The sequence below is a fragment of the Balearica regulorum genome, chromosome 9, assembly GCF_011004875.1.
Source record: "Balearica regulorum gibbericeps isolate bBalReg1 chromosome 9, bBalReg1.pri, whole genome shotgun sequence".
Lineage (NCBI taxonomy): Eukaryota > Metazoa > Chordata > Aves > Gruiformes > Gruidae > Balearica > Balearica regulorum.
Window position 1 is genome coordinate 6333100 of NC_046192.1, and position 26852 is coordinate 6359951.

Sequence of the window (26852 nt, forward strand, 5' to 3'; positions counted from 1 at the left end):
AGATTCGTACAAGGAATTCTGTCTTCCAGAAACTTATTTCAGTACATTTTGCCTAGCTGAGTGAAAGCTGAATCCAGCAACTACCTCTGGTGTAGCGCAAAAATTCCAACTTCAAGGGTACCAAAAGACTAATCTATTATTGCCTCTGTGTTATTATCCAACAGCTATTATATTGATTAAAAGTCTGTACCTTTTTATATTTGTTTCCCCCTTCTGAGTTATCTAACTTCAATTTGCAGCTACTGGTACTTACTATATCCTTTAATGATTGTAACATTTAAAAAGCCACAAAGTCTCTGAAGCTGACTTCCACTGACCACATCCAAAGTATTGGCCTGCTAGAATTAGAAAGCCTACAGAAATGAAAAATTCTTCAGCCCTCATATAACTGGCTATTTTTCTTCTTTTCTCTTATTTTAATCTTAACAGTTTCATGTACAAGATAAACTTGTCGTATTTGCTCTCAAGTCGTCTATTTGTACATCCAAGGGTCAACAAACTAGGCCTTGTCACAGCAATGTGGGGGGAGCAAAGCTACTAACCCAGTATGTCAGTCATCATTATTGTTTTGTTTACAAATACAGTGATCTCCATGAAAGACCTCTGCAGTTATCATCAACATTCCTTCTCTTTGAAAAACAGCTAACATGCTACAAACAGGTACTGTTGATATTTAAGTTTCAATGTGTCACAACCATCAAGAAAACCAGATGATTTAATTCAAGACCCGTATTGTCGTCACTTACGCACACTTGACTTTTTAAAATTCTTTATCAGCTGAAATCACTATCAGCTATTCCATTATCTTACCCACCGAGCAACCTGTGGTTGCCCAGTTTACCCTTTTATTGAAACAACAATTATATTTTTCCAGTCAGAATTACTTCAAGTATTTGAGTGTAGCCCAAAACTTCACTTCCATTTCTAGAGGCACTCTCATTTCTTCTGAAATACTAAGTGGTCCACTGCATTAAAAAAATGCTTCAGTGCCTAGAAGGTTTCAAATTAGGACTACAATAAATGAGATACTACTGATGCAAAGAAAAGAATTTCTATAAACAAGTGAATACTGTCAGACCTAATAGGAATAAAAAACAGTTACTAGGCAATGCAATGCAATGAGAAATCACACTTCTTTATTTTTAGAACTTCATTATGCTTAAGGGGCAGATTACTTCGTGTTGCAATTCATCCACTATCTAATTCCACAGTAACTTGACTAAATGCCCTCACATGGCCAATATCTGATGAAAGGCTAGTAGACTGTTCTTTAATATCTGCGGTTATTTCCTTACATACTCCCCTTCCTTTGATTTGAGTATTCCCTCACTTTTTAAGTGACGCCCTAACGAAGCCCTTGTACACAATCTTTAAGTGACATACGTAGTTTTTAAAGCATCTATCTTTGCTGTCAATCAAAAGAAGCAGGAGCACAATGTATGACTTCTATATTAAAAATCAAACTAGACACACATCTCCAGTTCACACAGTAATCAGAGAAATGTTAAATCAATGTACAATGTATTACCATTGTGTTAAAAAAGGTTCAGATGTAGCAACACAGTACTAATATAGAGCTACTAGAATAATCTCTGCTGAAGTGTAACCATCAGCAAGAAATAATTTCTCCAAACCTTGCCCTCTGTCCAAAAACATTCCAAACCCTCAGACACATATACATCTTTATTAATCAATCTGCTGTGTATGCGCCTTCAATATATTATTTTTTATGCCTACTCAAATTCATTACTTGATTTGCCAAAAGGCATATAAAAATCAGAAACAGCACTCATTCCAAATACAAGCTAACTTTTAAGTTCATGGACCATTTGCTATTACCTGTTTAATATGAGATATGGTGGCATCTCGAGGGACATCCAGGTTGATGTAGATTCCAGTGGGCAACAGGAAGTCCACAGCTATTGAGCCATCAGCACCAATCTGTGAATCCACTGCCCAGATGTCAAGGCTGTCTGTCACGGCAGGAGGCATTATGGAATCTCAATAATATCATAACCACATGGCCTTAGGGGGGAAAAAAATTATTAAGATTCAGTATACTTAACCTTCTATAATTAGACACACATTTTAAAGCCTTTGGAAAGTTTACATAAGCCTGCTTGTACAGCTCGGTTTCCAAGTCTGAGGTCTCAAATGCCAGTATTGCAAACACATAAGCATAATTTTATCCTCATTAATTCTATTTAGTATAATAAAAGCACTTGCCTGGTAAAGCACTATTGTTGAGATATTTATATCATAAAGTAATAAGAGAAAAAACTTAACTAATTAGAGATTAGAAATCCATTTTAGATTCTCTCTAAAACATAAAATACAATCAAAGCAAACTTCTTGGATGAAGCATGGCAATATTTAATATGAAAACACACGATCGATTTCATAATTTTGTTTTTGCAAATTTCCTGTTAGCTGTCTACAAATGCAGCCCGAGTAACACACTCGACAGTCCATATTAATAGCAGGAAAATCATCTTCAATGATATTAGAAAGTGACATTTTCCTCTAAAGACATTTATCTCAACTTACTCTCACCCTTAAAGATCATCTCCTATGAATTCAACCCACTGTGTAAACTACATCCACTGCAGGGTGGGGGGAAACCCTTTGTGTAATCTACAAGACGTTTTATTTACTCTTAATGCTACCACTAGCTTTTCTGACCTTCCAATTCTTATCTTTTGGTTACCATTCACTAAAGAGGTGTTTTCCTTTCAGTCACTATTCACTGAAATATTTACCTTCCTCTTCATCCAGACAATGCTCTTCAACAGACAAAGGGATGGGAAGTGTTGTAAAACACTACTGTAAAGCACTTTTATAATAAAGACAAGTTACCCCTACACCCTTCTAATTCTTGCTGGACATCACGAGATGTGGAACATCACCATTTGTAAAAAACAAGCCAGAATGTGCAACTCTACTACTATTACAGCTTTCCACTACTTTTATCGCTCCTTCCCTTCTCTTCCGGATCCTTTCCCTGCTCTGAAACCAGGCCTACTCTGCTTAACTGAAGCAGCACCAGCTGCTACAGCACCAGCAGAAAAAGCAGGATGTACCCAACACACTGGGCTGCTGTTCTTTATACATCACAGAGCAAATTCAAACAAGATCATCGGCACAACAGCCTTCTGAAATCCAGTCACCACTGCTGACTACATTGCTAAAAAGTCTATTTGACAGAGAAAATTGTCCCCTTTGGTAAGACACTAGGCAAAATCCATTATCAAAAGACAATCCTTTCTACAGGTGCTAAACCTACAAAGATATACCTAGATACAGGACAAGATTGCTTACATTGGTCATGCCATAGAATTATAGATAATTATCATGCTGTGCAAACTTCCCAAATGTATATGCATTTATGAATACAGCTTTTCAATCCCAAAGCACTTTATTACTATTCCACCCCCACCCCCCCCCAAAAAAACAAGCAACTAGGAAATCTTTTTATAATGCACCATAATTGAACCCACCACAAAATTCCAGGAGACCAACTACATCATAACAAAGGTGTTTTGTTCCCTTCCCTCTCCAGCTTATATCTTTTCTTCATAAAACAACACAGTTTGAGAAAATCACACTACCAGCTACTAAATCCAAACTTTATGATATGCAGGAGTTAACACTTGATTTATAGCAAGTTAAATTTCTTTGACATTATTTCAGAAATTTAATGCTTAAAATTGGTAGGCTTTTAAACCAAACAATTCATTGTCATATACATCATCGTCCTTAACTGACAACAGAAGTACAAAAGTCGTACTTCAGAAAGTCTCTTTGTAATCCCTTGCTTTATACAAACAGCTTGAAATAAAATAAATAAACAAGCGAACAAGCATAGGGGAAAGCTGAATGTGCCTACAACAGATAATAGAACATGCTGACAGCACAAAAATCAACTACTACAGAAGTGTAACTCTGTATTGACAAGCAAGCTATTAACATTCTGTACGTATTACAAAGGGCTGTTCAGTGCTAACTTTTACTGATCATCACTGTTAAACAAGTAATACCATTTAAATCATCACTTTAAAATATTCACAGTCCATCTCTGCCTCATTCCTTAGCACTGGTTTCTATCCCTCCAGCTACCGTAAATATATAAAATCGCTCATCTAACATTTGGAAAAATTCAGGAGATGAAAATCTCCAGTAGGGAAAGGGCTAGAAAGAACTGAAATCTCCTGAGGCTTACCAGTCACCAGTGGAATAGCAAGTCGAAAACCTGTCCAGCTAAGTACTCAAACCAGCTATTTGGTACCGCAGCTGAGCTACTATCAGCTTGCCAGCTCAAAGCTGCCTTAGACACGAGGCCACGCTTAGGTCTCACCTCTAACTGCCATGTAAATACATTAAGTAATGAGACCCAAATAATTTCCATTCAGCCTTAGCAAAGTTGTGAGCTCCCACGCAAGCATGGCTGCTGCCAACACATCTTATTACCACACTAAGTATGTGGATCACTTAGTATTTTGTTTGTACTAGATAAAAACATAGTAGAATTTTCATTAACAGCAAAGAAAAAACCCTCTGCCTTTCAGAAAATACATAAGGAAAAACATTTTTCCTTATTAGAAGCAACAGTTAGGGAGCTCTTATCACCATTATCGAATAATAGTTTATCATCATAAGGTCCTCATTCCCCAAATAAATCTACACTGCGTCAGACAATCAAAACAAAAAAAATTGGGGGATGGGGATGTAGTCCTGGTGACAATAAACAAATCAGATATGAAAATATTTTATCTTAACTACCAGATCTTTACAAATCCATCCCTTCATTCGTCAAGGGTGTGGAAAGTTCGACACGGTGCATTATCTCTTAAAGTGTCTAAAGGAAAGAAGCAAAATTTAACCCCATCACCCAACACAGACTACACTATTAGAGTAACACCGCATCTACCCAAAAAATCTTGAGAAAACACGTAGTTCCTCACTACCAATCAGTACAGCTTTAACAAGATACTACTTAAATGGGATAGTACTTCTTTTCTCCTATCCAGCTACTTTTACCCATAAAATCTTGGCTGCCACTTTGTTGTAACTGAAATAGCAGACACAGAAAAATAATTTGAATTATGTAAAAATAAAGACTTTGCATACTTGGATGCATACACAGTCCATTTCTTCTTCTTCAGAAGGTAACTTCTGTGGTTATCACGGTAAAATGAAGTGGTAGCGCCATTATAAAGCATCACTTTAACAGGTACAGCAGCAAGGAAAACATTAATCTTTGTAGTTATTTCATTCATAATTTCCATTTTAATTCAGCATAAGATCTTTTATATTTTCACCCTCTTTTGGATGTTTTTTCCACAACATCTGCAATTGTTGAAACCACTTTAGTGCACCAACAATAGTATAAAATGTTCAAAGAAGCAAGACACAAAAATACTGCTACATACCCTATAACTTAGACACCACATAGAGTTACAAAGTTCTTCTGAATTACTTGTTTATAATTACGGACTTCCAACACAAACATCAGAATCTTCTGATATTCCATTTAAATTTTCAATTAAAAAGAGAAGAGCAATCATCACACCAATCCGAGCACGCTATGAAGCTATTCTTGCTTTCAGGCACTTAATTTCCTTCCTCAAGGAAACAGGTTAGTGTCTTTTACAGTTAGCACCCAGTTTCTACCAGTAGCTGACATCAGAGTGGTCAAGAGAGAACAAGTATTTCTACTGAGAATAACACTGATTGCCAACGTAAGACGGCTGTGAGAATGAGTCATGGGCCAAACTGTAAAATGTGTGGTGGCAGTAGTGACTAACTAACAGTATCACATCTAGTAACTGAAACAAAGGCAGAAAGCCATCTGGATTGGAGCAATAACACAAGAGACATTTTAAACAACTTCCAGCTAAAGGGAAAAACGAATAATCAAAATAATAATAAAAAGCTATTTCAGGCTGTTAACCTCATAGCTATTCTTGCCTACCGTCACGGTAAAAACAACTTATACAAAAGAAGGAAGTAATTAAAACTGTACTTAATCTTGGCTACTCGAGTATGCAATCAACGATTATTTTAATTTAATAGTAGCAAAGCCCAATATGAAATGCTTTTTTAAGTCACAGGCATGTAGTATTGATAGACAGCAAACAAACCTTCCCATGTGAAGTATATGTTTGCTCTAAACTTTGACTTACACGTTGCGGACTTGTGTATATGTGTGCGTATACACACACACACACACACACACACATTCTCTCTCTCTCAATCTCAAAACCACTCAATTTGTATTTTAACAGACCAGCAGTTCTGAAAGAGCTGCTTAGAGTAATGGAAGGAAATGGAACACAGATTAGTAGAACATCTGCAGAATGAGAAGAAGAGAAAGAAAATTTAACACTCATCTTTGTATTTATTTATTTCATGTACAGAAACAAGAAGCCCTACAACAACGTTTCTCAAAGCAAGACAACTGCCTGCAATTCTCCTATCTATAAATCTGTACATCTGGTATGTGCACGAAGCATTAAGGCTGAAGTAGAACAACAATCACTACAAGCCATCAACATCTACCTTGTGAGCCTCCACACTGTGCCATAATATGGTTTTCATCATACACTTCAAGTGAAGCTGAGCAATAAAATGCCATGCTCACTGACAGCTAGAGGGGAAAGCCTACAGCTTCCCTTCTGCTCCCCCTACCCTGGGCTGCCCAGTCCTACTCCCCTGCCTTGCACCCACTTCAGCACATGTGAAGTCTCCTCATGAATTTTTTTAGCTTACCATCTAGGTGGAAGCAATGAGTAATTTTCTTTCACATTATCTAGTTGAATACAGTCATAGGAAGGATCTAAGGGCTGCCAGAGCCTCTAAAAGGGTAGGAATGGACACAGGATCTTCTCTTTTCATCAGCAGCAAGCCTCCAGATTGTGTCATAATGCTTCAGGTAACTACAGCCTCAAGATGCAGTTTTACAACTGGCTAAAACTGATAGATCATACTGCCCTTCCTGTCAGCAAGATCAGAGCACTGATCCAACTGAGATTTTATGTATTTCTCTTCTTTAAAGTCAGTTTTCACCCAAAACATCTTTCTAAGCAGCCACACTGCATGCACACAGAAAGAAGGTGGTGGTAACAGCTGGCAACAGGGCAAGACCAGCAGCCCAGATTTTGAGCAACTTACAAAACACATGAAATAACACTTTCATTTACTTTCAACAGGGAGAAAGAATTTCCAAATAAAAGACAATTAAAATTCTAAATGGCTAAAGCAAAATGAATAGTGCACACTAATGTAGTTCCAGCTAGGTACAAGGGGATGTAGGAATCTAGCAAATGTCACGTAGTATGTTATGCAGTAAGTTACATAGATTTCATCACTGATGTCTTCCATAAACACTCACTTGTCTTGCCACTGCTTCACCAACAGATCAGACTGTCTGTTGATGACTGACTGTTTCACCATAGAAGCAATGTAAGCTATTTTTTTCTTCATTATGGGATTCCTGCAGAGGCTGAGAATTTCCTCTGTGAAATCAATGCAAAAGTTAAGTTAATTTTCTGTCTTTCCTCTGTATTGTGACCTTGATCACAAGATAATCAGTCACCAGCAGAACCACTGGAACATTACACAATATCAATTAACAAAACGCAGGCATTCAGAACATCCCCAAGAGTTACAAGGCTTACCTCTTGGACTAAAGGACCGGTAGGGTTTCAGAAGCTGTGGTTACAAGTTGGGGTTGTGTTCCCTTACTAAGCCACGCACTCAGAAGCTAATCACACTTTGCTGAGAAGGCAGGCAAGACTAGTTTGTGGCAAACTCAATTCCATTACGACTACTTGAGGACAAGAGAGCACTAGGACCACCCCGCTGCAAAGGCTTTGCACCACTGCTGTAAGAGTTGGTGAACTCACTTTTACCTGCGTTGAGTAGTTAACTTGCTCATGTAAAGGAATGCAAATATCTGACATAAAACAGTGCTGACTAAGAAGATATGAAGGACAAAGCAAAGTGTGGGAGAGATTTCATAAGGTTATCCTGAAATTAAGAGCTGAATAAGAGCACGCTCAGAGAGCACGAGACTGTCTAGAGGCACTGCAAAAAATTAGACATGGAATTACAATGCAATAAACTTTCCTTTGAAAAATATTTATCTTATAAGCAAAAGACCTAGCCTTTAAAAAGCATTCACAAATCCACATAGATTGTTATCAACACCCAGTATTAATCTGTGTCAAGTAGGTTCTTCCAAAATAATTGGTGCATTCTTCAAAATGTTGAAGTTTGACACTATGTCATTGTTAGAAATTCTCCTTTACTTGTGAACTCACCACAAATCCCCTAACACTAATCCTTTGAGGTGTATTTTTTTATTAAAAGAACACCAATGTAAAATTCAATGCAATATTCAATCTATTATCCTGAAGCATAATCAAAAAGAATACTAATAAAAGACAAGTAAAAGAAGCTGCACGGAAGGTGGTAAATATAAACACCCACATTAACACTGTGTTAGAGGAAAACTCCGATGCCTTGTTATCTCTTTCAGACATTTATCAAGTCTTCAGACAATTCTTTAGAAGAGATATTGTACATCTGAAATGATGTCATCTATCCTTGAAATGCGGTCACAGTTCTGTCAGGATGAAATATGCATGCTGTCTCCCTAACAGACTGCAAAACATTTTTTGGGGGTAGGGGGAGAAATCACTTGCATATGTGAAGGTCAGTTTTCTTAAGAAATAAGTTTCTTTTACACCACCTCTTTCAAACAAGAGTGCATTTTAAGGACACATAAGTATCTACAGCTCTTAAGGTTAAATATAAACCTGGACTTATTTTTTCTTTTCACTAAAAACATGAATATTTACATAAGGAACAAATACCAGAAACTAGCTTGGTATGATTATGCAAAACCTAAGAGCACTCTGCTTATCCAGATTTTTGCTTTATATAATAAGTTATTACAACTGTTAAACACCACATTCAAGATGATCATCACTGTGATCAATACAGCTTTTTATTTCCTGCTTGCTCTGTCATGTGGCAGTCAAGGGGCAAAAAAAAAAAAGTCTTGCAGCAGTGAAAGCAGTTGAAAAAGGCCACCCTATCCAGACACACAAGAACAGTGTTTAAACAATATCTTACTGTCCAGAACAGACTAGATGACAATCTGACCACAGTTATTTTCTAGGAAACAGCAGCAGAATATCACGTAGTTTAAGTAGGAGAAACACTAAGCACTCACACAATATAAGCATTGTAATCGTTTTTCTAACTACGTAAACATCTAGTACTATAAAAAGATGAGCAAGCTATAAAGGAAATATTTGAGAACAAATAAGGGGAAAAAAATCTAGCAGCAAAGATGGAAAACAAGTCAGAATATGCAGGAAGGTCTATGTCCTATGAAAATTAGAAGGCATTAAAAAAAAAATCAAAGGAAAAAATCCTCCTCCTTTATACTTGAAATATTTCTGATTTCTTCTGAAGACTCTGAAGTCAAATATGTACATTAGATCAGCGTACCAGTTCACGGCTCTGTAGAACTACATCCTCTTCTATTCCTAAAACTGTAACAAATTCACAGCTGCTGCCACAGCCCATGAGCTTACAGGTGCAGAACGACTGTTCTGCAGCCAACACACTGGCAGCAGTTCCAGAGCATCGCATGGGACTCCTATTTTGCTGAGTTGCTCTGTATTTATACTGACTGTAACAGCATCACTTCAGACACTACCTCGACGCTCATTAAGTCACACTGCTTCCCACACACAGCATCGCCTTATCTTTAGCTCACTTTGAGGGCAGTCTGCAGTCAGAAGCAGCGCTGTTTTGCTTTTCCCCTTTCTTGGCTGCCCGCCTCCCTAGCGCACAATGGAAAAACAATACGAACAAACATTACCAGTTTTCCATCGACTCAAGGAACAACCTGCCTCACCCTGTGACAAGCAGGCACCGTATCTGAAGCAAGGGTGGGGTGAGAACACTGTCATTACCCTCCAGCAGTAGTCACAGGGATGAAATTAGGTGTAACGTGGAATTGCAACCTAGGTTTTGTTTAAAGGCTTAGTGCCACAGGAGGAAGCACCTATGCTAAGCAACGCATGTACTACTAAGAACTGTATTTTCTGTTCACTAGACCTCACAGTTCACATCGGATCAACACTGACCCTCTTTTAAAGATGGGATCTAATGCACTGACAATTAAAGTTTACTCTGTATGTTATTTCATACCAGGCCACTGAAATTAATATTTCCCTAAAGAGAACCCACTCAGGGTTCTGGCCTTCTACAACTGCACAGGTGAATTTCAGTCTACACTGCATAAAAATTTAAAAAGCAAATACAAACAACTTGATTATAAATAGAATGCCTAGATCAGAAAAGCTAAGATTTTTCCATTCCAGGAATGTCATGGTTATCTATCTGCAACAGCAAAGATTTTAAGAATTCAAGACATTTACAGTGTAGTCTGGGAAGTTATTTTTAAAGATCATGTGATACTATAAATATTTCCCAGCAGTTTAGTTCAACTGCCACATGAGCTGGCCCTATGGAATGGAAAATTAAGTGTCCATTTAGTCAGGATTCCTCCAGAAATCAGAATAAAAATATCACCATTTAGCTTTCTAAAAATATCTATGTATAGAAAGCATGAAAGGCCTTATTTAAATGCCATTCCCTCACAAATGCTCAGACTGGTACCAAGAGTGGTGTCTCAGCTATTCAAGTCCAGATTCTCTCATTTTCCTCATGAAATATAGCTAAATTTTCACAAAGATAATTTAATTAGGTTTTTTCCATGGTTCTTGATTATTTTGCCTGTTCATCTTCTGTAGCTTTATTCCTCTGCTGTACCCATCGCACTACGCGTTAGGTTTTAAAAACTGAAGCCAGGATGTTAAAACCACAATGAATGGAGTTTCTACTTTGATATTAATGCCTCTACATAAAAGTGGCCCAGATTTCAAGAAATGCCGAGTACCTGAATTTGCAATTGCCTTCAACAGGAATTAGAGATAATAAAAAATACAAACATGTTAACTGGTTTCAAATTAAAATTTAATTTCATTTTAAGCAACTTGATTTGAACAGATGGTTAGGTTAGATTAGATTACCTCTGGTCATCCCATCCTATGGAAATTATTCTATAATTCAATGAAAATATAATTTTAAAACTAGCTGTAAATGAGATCATTGTCTTCAGAAAATTTTTCCTGCAAAGTAAGTCTACAGGTAGAGAACACCACTATTAAAATGGTATTCCAGCCTTCAAAAACTTATCAGAACTGGTTTGAACAATGAGGATAAAAGGAAATTCTTACTCCTCATTACATTATACTCAGGCAAGTAAACACAGTTCCCGCTCCCTCCAAAGATTATTCATTATGAATCAAACAAATGAATAAAACTTAAGTCCCAGGCTTCTGATAGACTTCAGACAATTCACAGGCAGCACATCATTCATAATGAATACAAAATACATAAGCAGCATACCACCTTCTCACAGCTAATTCACGACTATCCTTTGCTGTACCTTGAAATCACTATATAGATACATTAATATATATAAAAAAATAAGGACTTTCAGGCCATCTTTTTGTATTGTACAGTTAAAGTGAGCTGCAGGAAGAAGAAAAAAACTTTCACATTTAAATGCTACTGTCTGAAATTGTCTTTAGAAGCATTTGATCACAGATCACACTGAAGGTGGGGCCACTATAAGGAAACATCCCCTTCCAGCTCACTGGAATCCAGTTCTGCATGGTCAAGAAGTGGGGCAATATAAAGAAATGGAAGAAAACAGCAGATTAGGAAAGTACTGTCATATAAGTAACAGTCAATTTGACACCTTGACCAATAGAGTCAGGGTGACAAGAAGGAGAAAAGCTCAAATGAAATAAAAAGCCCAGATAAATAAGTCAGTATTCTGTGTCAGTTGGGCTGTGAGAACATATCTGGTACATTCACCGTTAGGAAAACTTGTAAACAGCGCTCTCAGAGATTTCAGTAAGTTTTAAATAGCAGCAGGCAGAGTGGGACCTGACATGAAGACCAAGGCATTCTGTACAGCGTGCTCCAGGACAGTAAGATGAGACTGAAGAGTTGGGAGATTAGACCCAGTTAGTTCACAACCTCTGTAATTCACTTTTGATAATCCAGCTCACTGTAGATATTTTACATACTAGGGGAAGGTTAGCATGAAACATTAGTATACGTTGAGTTGTAATATTAAAAAAAGACCCTACTAAACATTTAAATGATGGGATGCTCACATGGATATTTTAAACAAAACGACCAAAAACAGCTTAACAAAAAAGGTGAATAGAGCTGGCACAAGGGAAAAAAGAAGACAGGACAGTCAGATTGAAGGGGAAAGGAGGAGAAAGAGCTGCACCCTAACCCAGAATAAAGATGTCTTTTTAACACAGGTGAGTCAGTTTCCTACAAAGCTGCGTAACTGCTTGTGCCAGCAAAGTGCAGATGTAAACAGAAGCAAGATGAGTGGTGGAAGAAGAATGACAGTTTCTTCCAGCCCCAGGGCTGGCTCGCTGTCTTACACGTTCTTAAGCTCATTCTAAAAAATGTACGTAATACTACAGCCTAAAGGTCTGGCTTTATAACAGCCCAAGCTATTGTTCGAAAGACTACATAACGTGTCTGTCACAAATCTGAAAAGATGCATTAATAATCTGGAGTTGTGCTGTTATTGATTTATTGTACTGAGTAAACTGTAGGGTCCCCGTCTCCCCATTGCTATACAAGAATTTACGAGAATTCTTAATAGTCTAACAAAAAAACCCTATGAAATATTAAAGCAGTACTAGTTCTGCTCTCCAGTATTTTCTTGCCTGTTCTGTTGCTCAGAGTAGTTATTTGTTCCACTGTGAACAGGGAGGAAAGGAGGAGTAAACATTCCACTTACAAGACAGTTAAATATATAAATTGTTAGTATTTCCTCTCCTTTTGAATTGTACAAATGGACTTAGACCATCAAATTTCACCAGCAGCCAACTGTTTCCTTCAGCTATTAAAACATTATGTCTCTCAATTATGAGCCAGATGACTTTCTACTATAAAAAAAAGTTAAGACCAGCAATTGAAGTTTTCCTATATATAGATACCTCTTCACACAGGGACTAAAAGATTCACTTTTCAATTATTTCTGATATTTCAATCAAAACCTCTAGGAAAGAGGGTTATTCTCCAGCAGACAGATTGTACACATCTAGAAAGAGACGTAAAAAAGTGAAATAATTAAAAACAGTGGAAAATTAATTAGGAGTGAATTTTTCTCCTAAAAGGAGGGCACACAGAGCAAAACACAGAGCTATCACATAAGGAGACTGTGCTTAATTCTCCACATACAGAGATGACGTGGGTACTAAAAGTTAGAAAGATGCCCTTTAAGAAAAAAAAAAAAAAATAAAAATTTACATGCTTCATCAGACTAGACATACTTCCTGACTGGGTCGGTTTCTTAGAGAGCAATCTGGTCTGGATTTCTGCAGTTAGTTTTCTTCCAACACCAGCTTCAATGTCACCCACTACATAGATTCAGAGGTGGTTGTCCACAGCCGTTTGTTAGATGAACAGGACTGCTCAACGCCGAACAAGCATTGAAAGAAATCCCACAATTCAAGTCTAATGCAAATACTTAGATGTATTTTATGCATCTTTTCCATGACATTTATAAAGACAACTTGAAATATAATGCCATTTGGTAGAAAAGAATAATGATAAAAATTGCACACAATCAATACTTTTGTCATGAAGTTAATGGTAATAAAATCAAAAGCAGTCCTGGCCATTCATCATAAGGACCAAAAATTATTAAGATTATCTAGGAATCGCAGACTAATTTAGGTTGGAAGGGACCTCTGGGAGTCAGCTGGTCCCAAAATTAGTTTCAACACTGAAGTTAAAGCACGTAGCTTAGGAGTTTGCACAGTTAATTTTGAAAATCTCCATGGATGGAGGCTCCGCAGTGCCCATGAGCAACCCACTCCAGTGGTTAACCACCCTCACAGTGAAATTTTTTCCTTATGTTCAACTGGAATTTCTTTTGTTGCAACTTGTGCATTCCGCCACTTGCACTCTGTCTTTCCCTCCACCTCCAAGACATCTAGCCACATCTCTATAATCCTCCTTCAGGCAATGGAAAACTCTAGTAAAGATCTTTCTCTCCTTGTCTTCTCCAAACAAAGGTCCCACCTCGAATGTCACATGCTGCAGCCTCCTAAGTGCCTCCAGCAGCAGCGCTCCGCTGATCTCTCTCCAGTTTGTGAGCATCTCTCTTGTTCTAGAGGGCCCAGAACTGGAGATGATGTTCTGGAGGCAGCTTCAGAGGTGCTGAGCAGAGGGGAATAATCGTTCCCCTGACCGGCTGGCCACACACTGCTGAGGCAGCCCAGTGCATGGTTAATCTCCATCGCCGCAAGGGCGCATTGCTGACTCACACTCAACCTACGGACTCCCAGAAAAGCTCCTACCTTCAGAGCCTTTAGTAGCTGCCGTTAGCAGCCTGACCCGTGCATGGAGTTACTTTTCTACGGCTGTGAGATTCGACATCTGTTTTTAAGACTTGATGAGAGCTTCACCTGGCCTTTTATCTGTGAATATAGACGCTACTCAGACTTTATTTTAATGTTTTTAGTACTTTAATGAAGGATTGCAATTGCAAAATACTTTGTGATGACTGAAATCTGTACAAGCATACACAAATGTCCAAATCAAAACAAACAAAAAAAAGTTCAAAAATATTTCCCCAAAAAGGAAAAATTAGAATTCATTTTAGGTTATAACATCTGAATTCTCCAAGTCCCTTTAAAAAAAGGGGGAGGGCGAAACACGAGTTTTTTGGCTACTAAACACGAGTGAGTTTTGTGCCTGGCATAAGCCTGTATACAATGATTTAAAATGACTAAAGCTGTCTCTCCAGCAGATATTTTTCATTTCATTTGTTTGGAGAGCTCGGTTTCAATTTTATTGTGCATCTGTTTCAGTAAATTGATTACCAGAGTCAAGAATTAACTTGTCCAAATAAGCGTGTAAGCAGCAAATAGGTATTATTTTATTTGGACATTGTGACAGGTGCCTATATTTCTACTGTGTTGTCTAATAAGTCAGTAAAAGACAAATAACTTCATACAACAGAGTTTCTGAAAACTTCAGAGGTCAGAATTCAAGTATCAGGTGCTACAAGAACCTTTTGCAAATATGTTTACTGGCCACTTGACATATGGCCTCAATCAGGAACTGATACAAATTTACATGTGCTGACTTAAAACTGTAGTATTTGCTTCAAGTACTCACAGAAAGGGAACTAACCTGCATATCAACCTCTTTAAATCCATGTTTAATTGAAATTTTATAGTAATTAATTTCTTCCCCTTAAAAAAACATTATCAATCTAAATATGTTATTCTGCCAGTTAAAACACACTAGAAAAAGTACCAAGTAGGAAATGTTTAGCTTGTCTGACTAGGTTTCACAGACATTTTTCTATCCAAATTATGACACCATGTACACATCCCTTTTTAAAGAAGAAGCTAAGAGTCATTTCCTCTCGGCAATCAAGCAATATGCCAAAATATACTTGTAAACTAAAACCATTTTCCACCGTCTTTCAATCCTAATGGCCAGATATTTTTCATTCCTAAGTATCCTTTCAAGTGTATTTGCAACGACTCCTGCAGAATTACATTCACATATCACTCAGAATGAGTAAAATCTGCATCGGACAGAAAATTATGCAGATTTTTCCCAGTCTCTAACTTCTGCAAGAAATGTTTAAACATCTTACAATCTGATGCAAACAAGGTGACAGAAAAATGGTTATATTTCCCACCTCAATCAAGTGAAGCACACAGAAATTTAGAATTATACTGTATCAGCATATAAATGTTTAGGTATCTAGTACCAAAAGGTGCAATCCACAGTCCCCGAGGCAGGTAGCACAGCTTCTTCTATCATGAGACACACGTCTCAGCCTAGAATTCACAAAAGCTAGAAATTAACTAGAAACAATAAAGAAAAGACATATCTGAGATCCATAAGTTGAGGACATGCTAGTTTGATGGACGATGGAACTGCAATACAAGACAAATATTAAAATAATGACAACAAAAATATTAAAGTCACACAGACTGCAAGGAGTGGAAAGTTACAGCCAAACAATTATATTTTCAAAGTCCCTGGAAGGTACAGGCAGGGCTTTAACTTTTGCCAGCAAATCAGGGGTTATATGAACTATATCTATACTAGGCTACTTCCTGCTCAAAACCATATGCATAATACACAGGAGTCAAGAGAAAAATCTGAAGCCCATCTAAATTTCCTAAGATACAACTGCTTCCAAGATGGGAGATCCTCCAATAAAAGTCCAAGAGTGTCCATTATCAGCTGATGAACTAAAATGAGTATGGAGTCACTGATTTTTTTTTTAATGTAACTGTAACAAAATTAAATATAATAATAGTCTAATAGTCATGCTACTGACTTTACAAGCGGGGGGGGGTGTGTGTAGGGAAGCAACTGTAATACTTACTCCAGAGGATCTGTTCCTGTTTCAGTCTGTCTGTGTAGTGAAGTTACTTTTATTAAACATTGTTTTCTTACTATTACACTTGTTTTCTCGGAAGATGACCTAAATGTGATGTAAAAAAGCAAAACATAACATAATGTAATTAACCAAATGAGTAAATCAACAATTTATAGTTGGTTTAATACCTCCATAAACTTTTTGTGCAGAAATATCTCATTAACCACGTATTTTCATTCTCTTTGAATACTATAGTGCCATATTCACATTACACAATCTAACAATTAAATGAATGTCAAATCCTCAAACGCTCAGTTACCAGAAAGGAGGAAAGGAAAAAATATGTAGAAATAGGTATTATAATCATGAATTACATAGTCAAAACACTTTTAGCTGCTACAAATATTTTTAAATTTTTGTACACTCAATTTGGATCAGATCAACAGATGTCCATTGCAATTAAAGACAAAAGAAATGGAATAGAGTCGCCTTCACTCTCCTAACCACATCTTCTCTTTTACACTTTGCTGCAAGCTAGTTTTGGGTTTTGTTTGGTTTAGACTTCTTGGGGGGGTTTGTTTTCTTTTTTTTAAAATGTAATGTCACCTGTAGTTCTGTTGTGGAGAATTTGAGTTGATGACACAACTGATCCCAACTTCCTATTTATATTTCAACTTGTGAAACAGCAGAGGAAAGGTTCAATAGGTCTCCTCTTACCAACATCCTGCAGATGTACAGGAGAAAGTATCTCCATAGAGCCAAGACATGATCTCCATTTAGCTCTACCTTGCAAACTAGGCTCTCAGCAAAGTGAAATAAACAAAAAATATTTAAAACTCCCTTGAGAACAAAGCAGTGCTATCAGTTTGACACTATTATCTACAAGTTTGTAGGTCAAAACACAAGGCATGTAACTACGTTCCTCCTCCCATAAACAGTTTTTTTCTAAACCACACTAAGTAGTCCACACCGTGCTTGCAGAAACGCAACACAGCACAGTGATCAGGAACAAGGGCTGTCTTTCCCTCTGTCTCACGCAGGGCAGAACCCCTCTAGGGATCAGCATGTAGAGTACTGTGAAGCAACACAGATTTCTTCAGTGGCTTTGAGGGAAAAATAATTGCTACCCCATCTGCTTACGTCTAAAAAAATTAAGGTACTGCTCCACGCACAACCTTTTGAAAATAATCTTGTGGTGCATAAAGGTATGAATTAGTCCAAAAACTTCTCATGATTAAAGACTAGGAGCCTACAGCAGGCAACAGCCAAAAAGGAAGACTAGAGAAATGCACAACAGTAGTTTTCTAATATCAGCACTCATACACTGGAAAAAAATGTGACCTTATTCCTTCCATATACCATACTACCTACCTGTCCTGGTTTTCAGCTGGAATATAGTTAATTTTCATAAGTAGCTGGGAGCGGACACAGCCAGGACAGCTGACCCAAATTAGCCAAAGGGATACTCCATACCATATGATGTCATGCTCAGTATATAAGGGGGGGAGCTGGCCAGTGCTGGGCATTGTGTATCACCCACTTTGTATATTCTTTTATAAGCACTGTTTTCGTTATTTTCCTCTTCCTTTGCTGTCCTAGTAAACTGACCTTATCTTAACCCACGAGTTTTACCTCTTTCTTCCGCCGATTCTCCTGCCCGTCCCACCAGGGGGGTAGCAGCGAGCAAGCGGCCGCGTGGTGCTTAGCTGCTGGCTGAGGCTAAACCACAACACTACCGATTTTCACACCACACAGTGCAAACTGGGACCTGGAACTGGAGACTGAAGTCAATGCACTGGCATTGACTGAGGGGTTAAGCACATGCATAAAGCCCAGAAAATACCTAGGGTCCCTAAACTGTACATATTTAACAAGCCAGTACATTGTGAACAGCTCCTGTCACAGTTGATTAATTCCTGTGTTCTCCAGTCTCTTGCTTGCTATATTTCTGCTCGCTTCCCTACATCTCTCTGTCCCTTTTCCCCTCTATTCTCACAGTAGTTTGTACCTCCACTGCAATTCAGACATGACATTGTCAATAGGCCTCCTGCTGGTCCTCTGCAACCAACCGTACACTGCGGATAGCTGGGGGAATGGCTAGCCCTCCAGATCTTAAAACATTTCTGATGCATACAGACCAACCACCCATTACTATATTTAAGCATCAGAAACAAATCCTTCATTAGAGGATGACAGCGTGCAGCTTTATTTTTGTAGCTAACCAACTTTGCTCATTTTTTAGACCCACAGAACAGAGGTTACAAGAGATGGTTATCAGCATAACTGCAGATCACATCATGGTCAACCTTTTGTATGCCAGGACACTTTCTACCTTCAAAGCACAAGTGGAAAATTTTTCAAAGGCGGGTGACTATATTACCTAACAGACCAAGGTACAAACTCTGCTGGCCTTTTAATTACCATAAACAGCTAGCGAGAACTCCAGCTACATAAGAAACACACAAGCATAATCTCTGGGAACAGAGTAAAGATCAGAAAGACAAAGGAACTGCCTCAAGTAGTAAGCACAAACTGGACACTCTGATGAGCACACACCTCTTCCCTACTACATCTGTCTGAGGAACATGGGAAAAATAGAACTGTCACTTGGACGTTACCAGCGAGGTCTCCTTCACGGGTCTCTGCTGACTGTGAGCTCAGCCAGAACCACAACACGACACCACCTTGGGCACTTGCCCTTTGGTCCACATCGATAGAACCTTCCACACAAAGTACCACCAGGGACCTAACAGAAATCCTACTCCATTTCAGCCTGCAACTTCTGCATGAGAAGTTGTATTTTGAAAAATAAACATTTTTTGAATCCTTTCATTACACCTTTACTACATAGATACTGGTTTTACGCAAATCATAACTGTTTTAGAAAAAGCATTAACAATCTTACAAAATAACTGGGAAATCATAAAATTGTGTAGTGGCAATCAAAAATGCCTGTGACAATACAGTAAAACTTTCTACAGTTCTATAGCTACCCTCTACACTTCTTTATGTCCACAGAAATACTTATGAACATACGACCAAAAAATTGTACCACAAGGGAAGAGAGAGGAAAAACGTACAAGAAATTTTTGCCTGAAACTTCTGTGAAGCATCTAATGTAAAACAATCGTTAAGTCAGGAAAGTAGGCCACACACAAAGTAGTGCGGGGGGAGGGGAAGAAAAAAAGAAAAGAAAAATGAATTCATAAGCAATATAAGATGTCACATAGAAATTACTGGGCTAATTGTGGCCCTGTGGTCTCCTACTCTATAACAATTTCTAGACCCATCAGACAGGGTCCTCTGTGATTTCTGCCAGACCACACAAGGAAACCATTTGTTAGAGAGGATACTCCGGGTTTGCTTTAGGATAAGAAACTCTGAGTGGATTGAATGACATGATATAGCAGTTTCTTGAGTATCTCTTACTCTGGAAGAACGCGCTGAGGAAGGCAACAGGACCAGCGCTGAGAGCACTAGCAGGTGTTTTGGACAACGATACATAGAGAAACGTACAGCTAGGGTATTTTAGAGCTTTTGGTTCATATCTTCAGCTACCTCAAAGCTGTCTCGTGCATTTCATGCTCTCAACAGCACTGAAGATTGGACAAGTGAATGTCAAGCTGAATTAGCTGCTGTAGCATCCATTCGACATTGAAGAAACTCACCACTTCTCTGAGTCTGAGACAAAAAGGGGATTAACCATCAGTAATACACCACGTATCAAATGAAAAAAAATACTGAGAAATATAAAGCAACATTCTTTTCCCTCCTTCCTCAGTCCTAAGTTTCAACAATAATATGCACAAAATTCTTCAAGAACTTTCAGTATCAGTAATTAAGCCATTACAATCCAAGTTCAGGAATTAAAACAGTGAGAAAAAACTTGCAGCAGTGCACATTTGGCTAAATCACAGCAACTTCCCATTTCCACATACTGCACATCTCAGTGCAAGTGTTGAAAATGCAAGCTAAAGCCTGAATCTGAAAAAAACATTTCCTATATATTCCATGGTGTTGCAGCATGTAGACTGATCCAAACGGTAGAACTGTACATCAGCATCATCCTAATTATGCAGTGCCATAGTCTCTTCAACGACAGAGACCAGTTTTGAACTTTTAAAGGTGGCACTTATTTCTCCACTAATATCTAGAGACCAACTATTTTATTGATAATGGACAGTGTACTGTTACACACACAGCAGTCTTCTTCCTTGTGTTCTACTTTCACAGATGATGGTGGTTAGTAAAAAACAGTAATATCCTTCAGTCACATGTTTTCATTAAGAAGAACTCGATATCATTATTACATTTATCCAGCAAGTGATTCAGAGCAGGAGTTCTGTACTCACCTGCTATGAATCACCCTCTAACGAAGCCAAGTTCACTCTGCCCAGAGAGCCAGCCTCACTAAGCCATGGCTCACCTCTGTGAAATCCCCTTCAGCGTCCAACGGGCTTGTTCAAAAGAAATTTATACTCACACAAGCACATACTAATATGCTTTACAATAAATCAGATTTTTTTTTCACTTGTTTACACACGCTGCTGAATTCCTTTCAGTTTAGAACTGTAAGACAATACTAAAAAGATCTTGAAAGTTTTCATCAACTTTATTTTGAAAATACTGATTTCTAGCAGGGTGCCACTTACTGACATTTGAACTTAATTTCACAGGGGCGGGGGGGGGGGGAGGTGGAGGAGGAAGGGGTAATTCCTCTTTCACAGTGATATATCCTGATGGTGCTCAGGGTTAAGTAACCCAGTAATCCTCTTACTCACTGTAGTTTAGAAGTCAGTATGATTGAAGTTGTGAGGCAAATGACCATCTTTTGTCCTTACCACAAAGTCAACAAAAGACCAAAAGACTTAGGGCTCTTACTGGCACTGGAAAATGAAGAACCTTCGACTAAAGGAGCAAAGAACACAATTCCAGATGGCAAGGCACCTCCTGCACTATTTAGGATCAACAAACAAAAACCTAAACAAAAATAATTTATTTTCCCAGAATGATTCAACTGTTTTTCTTCTGCTCTGCCACATTCAAAAGAAATGCCTCTAGGCAAAGCAGAAGGGCAACACATCACTGTTGATGAAGCTTAACAAAAAAAGACTCTAGTAGATGGCAAATTTTTCCTCTCTCATACTGTTAGGCAACCAATCATTCTCTGATTTCAGAGCAGTGTGCTGAAATCAAGATTAGCAAAGTCTCTGTAGGTGGGTGACCCTGCAAATGTGCTCAGCATTAGAGAGGGCTGGCTGCCAGTGCTGATAACTTATAATGACAACTCTAGAATACCAAAACATCCTAGGAGAGATTCTGGGCTGCAGAACCTACTAGAGGGTACTCTATAGTTCAAGAAACACAAAGTTCTAGGCTGCACATGACCGTTTCATGAGAACGGCAGTGTTTTTATGATTTCAGATGACTCACAAACAAGTGCTTAGATTTACTTTATATTGATTCATAAACATGGAGTCAAATGAGTAACACTTCCCAGTTCATTTACAGCTCCAATCCAGTTTAGGGCACAAGTGATTACCCAACTGGTTCAGTAGCTCCAAAGCTGGTGACAAAGAAATTAGTAGTTTAGACTCATCCGTGTGAAGATGTAAGTTCCCTCACTTCCTCCCAGAGCCCACAGACTGCTTACACTTCCAGGCCAGTGATGAGGCTTTTCTAAGTCTGGGTCACCAAATCTGGCTTACAGAAGTGAAGAATTAGAAGCCATGATCACAGAGCAGTGCTCTTCATCCAAGAATTCCATACTTACATGCGCATACACAGATACACAGTGTGAAGCTCAAAGGCTTGAGGCTGAGCTAACTTAACCAGCGAGCAGCAGTTTTGTCAGGTGCAAACAGATCTACCACCCTGCACAAACCCTTGTGACATCTACAGAGATGTTTGCAAGCGTTAATGAACTGCCAATCAACTGGTCTGCAATCACTGCGCATCATCAGCAGTCATACTACTAAAATTCATCTTTATGAATACTAAAATACATTGCAAGCAATAATTAAAAAATTAATTCTGCATGGATTTTCATTACATCTAAAGCGGTATTTGCAAACAGAAGTCTCAGGGAGGAGGGCATTAATTGCCAGTAGCATAGCAATTCCTATGTGAGATGTCAGTGAAGCACTGGTTCTGTTGGTCCTGAATCACACCACAATTATGCCCCACACTTCTGTTTTAAAACCTACTTTTGAAGCTAAGTTGATTATTGGGCATAACACAGAACACAAGGACTTGTTAAGAAACAAAATTACCTCCACACCATCATTTTTTGATAAAGAAATTTTATGTTCATTTAATGAGCTCAAGGCCATTTTCAGTCATTCTAAAGTTTACGAAGTCCTGCTCCATGATTTCCCTCTGATCAGCTTAAGCTCTGAACGATTTAAGGTGCATAGCTCTCACTGACTAGGCATTTCCTCAGAATTCAGGATACCTGAATATGGCCCTTACTGCTGATGCATCTTCTACTCACTAGTGTGTCATAAACACTGCAAACCCCCCTATTGGTTCCACCCAAAAGTTACTAAATGAATAAATACTTACTTGCATTTTTAAACAGAGAAACAAAACAGTCAGTCTTCATCTTGGATCTGCAAAGATCTTATTACAATTTAGTTACTTGAAACATTATTAGTAGGACTACTTGTGATTTCTGTTTCCTTGTGATGTCTTCTGTGTGCTCTATTTTCTCTACTACTTTCACATGCTGATGTTTTACTTCCCAATTACATTCTGCTAAATGCCTAACGTGATGAAACCATGCAAATTTTCTGTTTAGTTCCCAAATTCTGCTTTTTGTCATGTGCATGTTTAATTTTATATAAATGAGAACACATTAGTAGAGTTAAATAGCAAGACTAAATAATTAATTTTTCTGTAATTAATTGTTATGAGCGATTTTGTGAAGCTACTTCCCACTCTTCTCCAGATACCAGTTTAAAGGCTTTGTTCTTTAAGATCAAAACAAACTCCAAAACATGGATTGCAAGAGATTATGAACAAACACAGTAGCATCTAGCTAAGTGTACTTCAAAGACATGCTGCTGCGGTCCAACTTGCTGTTTGATTCCAAACATTACCACAGCATAAATAACAACAGTATTTCATCACTAATATCATGTATATAGTATCTGAAACTAAAGGTAATCACTAAGAATATTTCTGGTGATGAAGAAGGAAAAATTTAAGCATCTAACAAATGCAGTTTACTTTCAGCTATATCCAAGCAAATCTCTTAAGCTCTTTTAGGTAATGAAACACTGTGCATTTTAATTTGCTTTTACTCCCCACTCCCCCTTTCTTTCAGGTAGTGAGACTTCTATTGCCTCATACTCTGATGCTGAAAACTCAGGATGTTATCAAAGGACTTGCATGTTATATGCCAGAATGTACAAATTCAGGTTCTCAGTGTGTGTATGGAAACCCTCCAAGAACCTCAACTGCATTACCAAACAGAAAGGGACAGTATCACTAGGGGAACACAGAAGCAAGATGAGCAGAGTTTGAAGAAAGCAGGGGCAGCCACCCTCCTGCTCATATTAGCTGCTTAACAGCAAACCTGATATGCATTTAAAGGGGTGGGGAAAAACAGGCAAAACTGAACAGAAAACTAATAGCAAGCCTGAATAGCAAGTCTGAGCTTTTGCTTTAATTTTTACACTTCCTCTGAAACACTGAAATGACAGAAGCTTTACAATGTACCTACGTCTTCTAGCCCCTATGTATGAACCTAAGATTGGCAGTACAATGGCAATCAGTGCACAGATTACAATACAGAATGTATCTAGGAGTGATTTTGAGACCAAATTTTCTAATATAAAATTAAACAATCACTTTCCCAGGTTCTAATATAATCCTTTGCATTAATATCTGTATTTATAACAGGATTATTACACTGAAGAAAAAATAGTTAATGAAAGAGATAAAATAAAAGCTACAATGCAATATACATTGGTAGACTGTCTCCCTTAATGCCTCATTACCTAAAAGTTCTATAACCTTCTCAATCATCTGGAACATCTATTATTTAAAAGAAAAAGTATGTGGCTATCAAAGACTGTCTCTACTTAGAGCTGACAAATAATTCCTAGCATCACCAACAATTTGTTTTAAGAAACAAAATCCCCCTTCATATTAATAAAATTAATTGAGTGTCTTTATGAAAGTTACTATCTATCAAACCCAGGAAAAATAATTCAACAAGTATGCAGCTACCAGGCTCTGCTCATGGATGTTTGGTTGGGTTTTGGGTGGGTATTTTGAGGTTTGGGGGTTTTTTTTCAGGAGAAAAAAAAAAGTAAAAATATCAAGTGTAATTTCAGCATGACAACTCATAATCTCACATAATTTAAGAAACCTAAATTTGCACTACTCCCAGGCTAGAAGCAGGGGAGTGCTTGGCTTATTTCTGACAGAAGTAAAAGCTTTTTGTGGCATCAGGGTACACTGCAGTGAGAAATTTACTTCTATATTCTGAGAAGGAACAGACCAATAGTAGTACTAGAGCTGCAACTTGCTCCAAGTACTCCTTTCAGTGCATTGCCATGTGTATTTCCCTCAGCGAATTTCACAGAAGGAGTAGCAACAGCTACAACGCCGTGTGATAGCAGCACTGGCAGAACACAGAAACACTGGGGGAATAAGCTTCCTCCACAAAGAGAGCGATCTACTTGACAGATCGCAAACACAGGTGAATGACTCCTTACCCTTAGTATTGTAGATGCCAATGGTGGATAGAACTGCTCTAACCAGATTAAGAATAATTCTATATTCAAATATAATTATATTCTATATTCATTCTGTATTTCTACGATCAAATTGCAAAGCAATTCCTGACACTGAGATGAACTGCGAACAGCAAGATGGAAAGAATAAAATACAACCCTCTCAGCTTTCTGTGCAACATCTCTAAGACCACAAGACCAAAGATGAACCTGACAGAGGCTGGACTGAAAATGATACATTCTCTGACATTTTCACAGGCAAGGTGTGGAAGGACTGAGGAGGCAGCAGATGCATTCTGGATACATCAGTTTCTGGCAATAGGCACCTAAGAGCTCTCTCTTCCTCTGACAAATGAGAATGAGCTGCTTCTTCTTCCAGAGCAAACCACTAGAGAGACTATCTTTTGACAACCACTTTACTACATTAGAACAACTGTTCCAGAGCACGTTGCTTCACCTCCAAACAACAGTAGTAGTAAACAAGGTATATAAACCTGGGCACGTAGAAGAGCACTGGAGCAGCAGCATTTGTAGTTAAGAAAGCAATTGTTAAAATATGCCGTAAAATCAGAAATCAAAAAAGCGACTCTTACAAATGAAAGCAAGGGCTTTTCAGTTTTCACACAAACAGTAATGGTTTGACCATGATAAAAATTTCTCACCACCGCACTTGACAGCAAAAAAGTAATTTAACAAGAGGTGCAAGTCTTGAGGAAAGACTAAAAAAATATTCGCCTTAACTCCTTTCAAATTCTCTCCCATGATAAGCTGGGAAGAAGACAAAGCCCCTCTATAATCCTATTTTACTTCTCACAAGGAAATCACAGGGAAAAAAATACATCACAGAGAAACAGAAAATTAAACAACACTTAGGCCATTTTATTTGCACCCCAAGAAATCTTTTGTCCCATTAACTGGGTCTCCTCATCACCCAGTTGTAGACATGTGAGCTGAAAGTTTCAGGAATGCTGCTGTTTTTGAAGATTCCTTCTTACATAGGAGGTCTAACCCACCACACTGCCTGTTTTTCAAGAAAACTGCCACTACATAGGTGGAAACCCTTTATTACTCCACAGAGTTAAAAAGTAGAGTAAAAGTAGCATGCTACTTTCCTGGCCAACAAGTCTCAATTAAACTAACAACGAAGAAGCAACTTTTGGCATCAAGAGGGTGCAAAAATTTCATAATAATTGGTATATATTAGGTCTGGTTCTTTTGAGCTTTGTCAGTATAGCACACACAGCCTGCGTGTCTCATTCTCATGAGCCAATAACCCCAGGAGATCAGCCTTAAGCAGTGATATACCACTATTTTAAAAATCAGCAAGTAGTGATGGGAAGACAAAAGGAGCCACCAAATGCTGAAGGCCTCTCTAAATCCTGTAGTTGCATGCCATAAGCGCTGACAAGTTATCAAAGTACAAATTTATCTGAAAACAGAGCAACATCATTTGTGAAATTCACGTTAAAAAGAAAGTAACTTGAGGACACTAAAATGATTAGCTGCAGTGATAGACTAAGGCAAGAATTGCTCTGCCTTCTCCTAAAATTTACCTAGAAGTTAACTGGAAC

The 26852-nt window shown here is 38.1% G+C and overlaps 1 protein-coding gene across 1 annotated transcript in view; it reads right to left on the minus strand.

Annotated features, from left to right (window-relative positions):
* PIK3CB (phosphatidylinositol-4,5-bisphosphate 3-kinase catalytic subunit beta) overlaps nt 1-26852 on the minus strand; it is an 80138-nt gene that overhangs the window by 43346 nt on the left and 9940 nt on the right. The window contains 2 exon segments of the mRNA XM_075761824.1: nt 1840-2025; nt 16544-16642. Coding sequence (XP_075617939.1) covers nt 1840-1992 — 153 coding nt within the window. The 5' untranslated portion in view covers nt 1993-2025; nt 16544-16642.